The sequence below is a fragment of the Cyprinodon tularosa genome, unplaced genomic scaffold (assembly GCF_016077235.1).
Source record: "Cyprinodon tularosa strain WSP-4 unplaced genomic scaffold, ASM1607723v1 ctg235, whole genome shotgun sequence".
In the NCBI taxonomy this organism is placed as follows: Eukaryota; Metazoa; Chordata; class Actinopteri; order Cyprinodontiformes; family Cyprinodontidae; genus Cyprinodon; species Cyprinodon tularosa.
Window position 1 is genome coordinate 265,036 of NW_024038880.1, and position 6,000 is coordinate 271,035.

General features: G+C 41.6%; 1 protein-coding gene across 1 annotated transcript in view; it reads right to left on the reverse strand.

Annotated features, from left to right (window-relative positions):
- Positions 1-5,625, reverse strand: part of LOC119784864 (solute carrier family 12 member 2-like) — a 32,369-nt gene extending 26,744 nt beyond the window's left edge. The window contains exons 1-4 of the mRNA XM_038287122.1: positions 5,209-5,625; positions 829-954; positions 574-649; positions 359-454 (exon numbers count right to left, since the gene is read on the reverse strand). Of these exons, the coding sequence (XP_038143050.1) occupies positions 359-454; positions 574-649; positions 829-954; positions 5,209-5,625 (715 nt within the window). The remainder of the gene's footprint in view (positions 1-358; positions 455-573; positions 650-828; positions 955-5,208) is intronic.
- Between the last annotated feature and the right edge of the window lie 375 nt (positions 5,626-6,000).

Sequence of the window (6,000 nt, forward strand, 5' to 3'; positions counted from 1 at the left end):
CTCCAAAAACTACGACCAGTTATTCAGAGACTAACTGTGGTAAGCAACACTGTAGCCACTAGGGGGAAGTGTCCTGCAAAAGGATGTGACTGGGAGACATAGAGCAGGGGTTTGAACCAGCAACCCACTGGTGAAAGAACAAGTCCTACTTCCTGGGCCTCCATCATCCCAGTACAAATATATCCACAACAGAATGCCACAGCTTTAGACAAAATGGTGTCAAATAAATTTTTCTCAACATTTTGATCACTTCTTCCTATTGAAATGAGAAAATACGTTTGTTTTGGAGCGTATCGCAGATTTACTCAGAATAGCAAAATAAGAAATCCCTTCTCCTCCTGGGAACCGGGTCTCTCACCTCCTCTTACGAAGCCGTTGGTTGCTATGGCTGAGGTGGACAGGCCGGTGATGGACGTCACCACGGTGGCCATCAGGATGATACAAATGGTAAGTCCTGTCTCACAAAAACAGGAAAATGGTTACAGAGCGGGAAAGTGTTCAAAATCATTGATGAAGCCTGAACATGAATCACTTTAGATCCGACATTAGTTTGCATAAGGAACCATCACTCACCAATTCCAGCCTGTCCAACAATCCAGGACATTCTGATGAAGAGCATCACACCCCAGATATTCAGCATGCAGCGCACCTGAAACAACACGCATGCAGGTAGAACCGTGGACATGCTTTAGCACCAGCGACGCCTTCGCTCTGACTGTAGCAGGAAGAGACTTCCCAAAAAGTACTGCCAAGTTTAGGACTTCCTCTGAGAAAATGTGAGACTCCATCTTTGTTTTTTTTTGTTTCAAATAAAAGAGAAGAACTCACCAGAACTCCCCGAATCCAACCGAACTTGACCGTTCCTCCTTTTGCCTCCTTCGCCATCATCAAGGCTGCTGCCTCCTCCGCCGCCGATGGCTCTTCGCCGTTAGCCAGGCCGTCCTCCAAAGGCTCCTGACAGAAGGACCAATGATTCATTTGTGAGCGAATTTTTGGTTGTATCCTAATTAGTTTTCTGTAAAACGAGTTATTATGGTGAGTTTATTATCACATGGTTTTAACAAACAACAATCCTGAATGCAACTCTGTGCTGTTTAACAGAGGCGTAGTATAAATCCTGCTGTTTAGAAACACTTTTATAGAAGTTAGAGGATCAATTTAAGCTTTTTTCTCCAGTAAAAGTGCAAAGCTACTACAAGTACAAAAGTAAAAGTAATGCAGGAAAAAATGTTAAAGACAGAAGCTTTACTGCGCTATTAAAGGAACATTTTTCTACAACTGGATGATAACTTCCTTAGACTTAATTTTCTTAGTTTTATAACTAATGGTAAAAGTGTCACATTTAACTTTGCTTCATCTTGATAAAGGATTTATTTTGGTTTGTGGTGAACAACAAGTAGGGGCAGCACCGAGTCCAACCACAAAGATGTTAATTGTCTGGATGAAACTTTTTTAAATACTACGGAGCCCCCTAGGGGACATGGGGAATTTTTTTTTCTTTTGCGTTCCCTCGCAAAAACTATTGCGTTACCTCGCAAAATTTTTGAGTTACCTCGCAAAACCTTTTGTGTGAGAACGCAAAACCTTACTTCGGTAAAGTTAGAAAGATATTCACAGATTCGGACTTCCGGGATCAATAACTCTCGTTGTTGAAACACAAATGGCGCCTCTTTCATGTCCTGAAAGCACAGACTACATATTACAAGAATCAAAAAGCGTTATTTTCGAGTAAAACTAGCCATTCTCCGAGCTGGATGTATTACATTGATCTCTATGCACAGGCAGCGGCCAGGCAAGTGGTTAGGGACCATCTGCAAATGGTAAAACAACAGAAAAACGTTGCAAATAAAAATCAATAACTCCACCGGCGAAATCCCCATCTCCCCTAGGGGGCTCCGTAAAATACCAACAGGCCTTCATGAAAATAAGCTTAAATGAAACAAAACTAATGAGTCTATTTTTAAAATGTATGGAGTAGAAAGTAAAAAGTTGTCTAAAAAAATAATGACTCAAGTATAGGTAGACAAAATATCAACTTAAGTAAAGTAATGAAGTATTTGTACTTTGTTACTTGACGTCTCTGTGTTATGGTTCTCTCCTTTTGGACTTTGAGTTTTTTGTTTTTTCTATGTCATTCTATTTGGTTTATTTTCCATTTTGTGTTTTATTTAAGCCGTTTTGAGTTACTATCTGTTGCCCCCCTGTGCTTTGTCTCCTTTCCCCTAGCTCCCTTCTAGTCTCTTCCATCCACACCTGCTCCATATCAGCTGATTAGTCCAGTCTTTGGCTACGTTCACTGCAGCCTGAAGTGACCCAAATCTGATTTTTTTGGCCCGTATGCGACCTGGATCTGATCTTTTATGACAGTCTGAACAAAACAGATCCGATTTGTTCCAATGCGATCCAGGCCACTTGGCTCTGTGGTCCTGAATCCGATACGAATCTGATCTTTTCAAATGCGACCTGCGTCTGAATGATCAGGTCGTATTCATCGGACCTGAACGCCATTAATACCCGACAAAGGTCACTATTCTGGGTCTTGCTATGAAGAAGCAGCAAGAAAAACAACAACCATGGAGGATGATAATTCGGAGAGCAGTATTTATGTTTAACCATCTTGAAAAGATTGTGTTTTTATGGTTGGAATAGATCGGTAGATGCGCTCCAGCGCTACCATCTATGGTTACTTCCGTAAACACAGAGCACTCTGGCCGATGATGTCATTGCATTGTATCGATATTTTGAAAGTCGTAGGGAAGCGGCCGTTCCAACCGTTGCATTTCTGAATTCTCCCGAGTGGTTCACGACTTTACACGATTGAATAAAGTGAATGTGATTGGTCGCTTATCAAGGGGGCGGGATTGTTGTGGCAGAAGGTTCACAAGCAAGTCTGGTTGTGGCCGGTTTGTTGGAAGCATCTGGCTAACCAGTTAGCATCTTAGTGCTAGCAGGTTCCCAATGGGAAATTCCATTGGGACCAAGTAGCACTAAATTGGTGACTTAGAAACGACGCTGTCAAGGAACGCTATGGACAGCGGAAACATGCAAGAGGAGGAGAGTTTAGTGTCGGAGGTCGTGGATGAGTCTCCTCCGTCATCCATTTTTTATTTAGAGGAGGAAAGCGGGGACGAAGATGTTGTGGAAGAGGACGCCAGGGCGGCAGAAGCTTGGTTTGGTGTAGAAGGCTTCCAGCCGTACATGTTTGAGCCCTTGCCTCGCAACGCTGCCAGTTCTTTTAGCTCTACGCCTGCCGAAGACACAGACTACTAGCTTCGCTACATGTAGCGGCGCTACTGCCCATCACTGGCTGCGACATATGAATCAAGATGCTATGACCGAAAAAATTTGATTGACAGATGACCGTTGATATATGATTGGCTGAATTTAGGTGTTCAGGCTGACGTAGAACTAACTGGCCTGCAGAAGATAACGAAAAAAACACGGATTTTGAGACTTGACATTTAAATGTGACTTGCCTACGAGTTTAAATAATTGTTGTTGATTGCAGATGTGTCTAGTAGTCCCCATTGATTTTGCTTGTAAATCGGGAAGAATGGCGCTAGGCTTACCGCACCGTGACGTCACTGCCTGAAGATGGCAGGAGGGAGTTGTCGCCAACTTAGCGCTTTTGCTGCTATATTTATATTTATACTATTGGATCAGTATATTGTGGATATTAATTTTATATTATTATAATGTGGATATTTGCTGCACATTTTCATTCCTCTTTGAGACAGCATGAAAAGATAGCTGAGTACAAAACATAGAGAGGAAAACAAGAAGAAAAGGGACAAGAAGAGAGGGACACAACCTAGAACAGATAATGGATGTCTATTCTATTAACATATTTCTGTCTGTAAAATGGGGCTGTTTGATGGGTTGTCTTCTCAATTCAGAGGGCCCCCTGCCTGTCTTTGCCTAGGGCCCCAAATTTCCTAAATCCACCCCTGCCAGGATTAGGAGGGTGTCCAATCTGCTCTTAAAGTATGTTTCATCCTATGAAAATTGTGTTGCGTTTGCAACATGGCATACAAGACAGGAAACCACACTTCTGCTGCTAGGAAAAGCAACAAAAGTTCAGCGGCTTGTTCCGACCGCAGCAAACTTTGACTTTTCTGTTTTATCAAAAGTGATGCATCATACCTCATCATACCTCAGCTGCTTGCTCCCCCCCCCCCCCCCCCCTTTGTTCTAATGGTTTAGGTGTTTGAACCTGATAACAACCAACCAGAAGATGTCAGAAGTGACTTAAAAAACATGACTGTTTATCTTTCTGTTTTATCATCCCCCTTTTATTGACATTTCCCATTATTTTAGGAATTAAATCAGTATTAAACAAAATTAAAAACATGTCTTAAAAATTTTGTTGTGACTAAACATAAAACAATAAAAAAGGTTGCAGTGGAAATAAAAATTTTTTAAAAAACACACTTGCGATAAACACACAAACGCAAAATAAAGACTTCAAGAAATGAATAAAAAATTGGTTGGTTAAAATTAAGCCAGCATAAAAATAAATAAAAATTATTATTTTTTTTCATACTTAATGGCACAAAAATTCGTATTATTCGTATTATTAGCTACTTTTTCAAGCAATTTCATATTATTAAACCCTTCGTTTATTTCTGTATGTATTTTTAATTATGGCAGGCCTGGTCCTCCATATAAAAAGGCCTTATTGGTATGAAATTAAAAGAGGCTTAAGACTTAAAATGTGCAGGTTCTAATAAAAAGTTGTTTTCTTTCCACATTTGTTCCTTTGTCCCATTAAATCAGATTTTTCCTGCTGTAATTCAGGGGAAAATGTTAAAAACGTTGAAGGAAATAAATACTAAGGTCAAATTTAAATGACGTTTTATTTTATTTTATTTTTTTAAAAATATTTTTTAATTTATAAAAAGTTAAAAAAAAAGTGACATTTTCTGTTTGGATGTGGTTTTAATTAAATTAATGAATTTATCTTCCCCTTTTCCATCTATCATAAAGCTGATCATTTAAACATCATTTAAATCCTTTTTTCTTACGTTTTTTTCGATCATCTGATGTTTGAGGCTAATAGATTTTTTAATTTTATGTATTTAATGTTTAATATTCTTGTTTTCTTTGAGATCAGCATGTTTCTAATATAAATTGAACGTTTTTCTGTGCAAATAAACTGAATTTAACTGACAGTAAAATGAGTTTGAGTGTAAAACTGTTGATTGTTACTTTATCCAGTTCATCGTGCAGCTCTGACAGCGACGGTCTGGTGAGTTTCTCCCCGAAAGGCGCGGCGGTCTGCCGGTAGAAGTCGATGTTTGGCACCGCGTCGATGGTGTTGTGTCCGAAGGTCCGCATGTAGTAGGTGTTGGAGTGGGAGTCCGAGATCTGGGTCTGCCCGGTGCCGGTGGAGTGGAGGCTCACGGAGTCGCTGCGTGTCGTGTCCGGCTCGTGGAAAACATCCGGCGGGAGCCCGATGTCGGTGCCAGGGGCCGGATCCATGAAGCCCACCACCTTAAAGCGGCCTTTGGATTCCTCCGGAGCAGGAGCCGCAGCCGGTGTGGACGAGCCCTCCGTCACAACATCCACCTGGAAGCGGCTCTGCGCGGACCCGCCGGCGCGCAGAGAGGTTTTTCTTTCCGACATGATTTCAGAGTGGATCAGTGGCAGAGAGGAGCTGAGAAGAAAACTTTCAACTTTCCCAAACTGGATTTCAGACGATCTCCTCCTTTAAATTGAAGAGTTTAACTTTACGCATACATGTCTCCCTGCCCGCGGAGCGTAAACAGAAATGTGATATGATGTATAGGAGTTGAACACATGTATTTCTCTCTCTCCTGGTGAGCTGTGGGTTGATGCACCAGGACGCACAGCGGCAGTGTGCGCATTCCCTGCGTAAATGATCCCAACTCCACCGCTCTGTCCGTCTGTCTTTCACATGATGCCTCAAACGGTTTATTGTCATCTCTGCGTGTCTCCTCCTCCCCCAGCAGGACAGAAGGGGGGGTGATAACGGCTCCA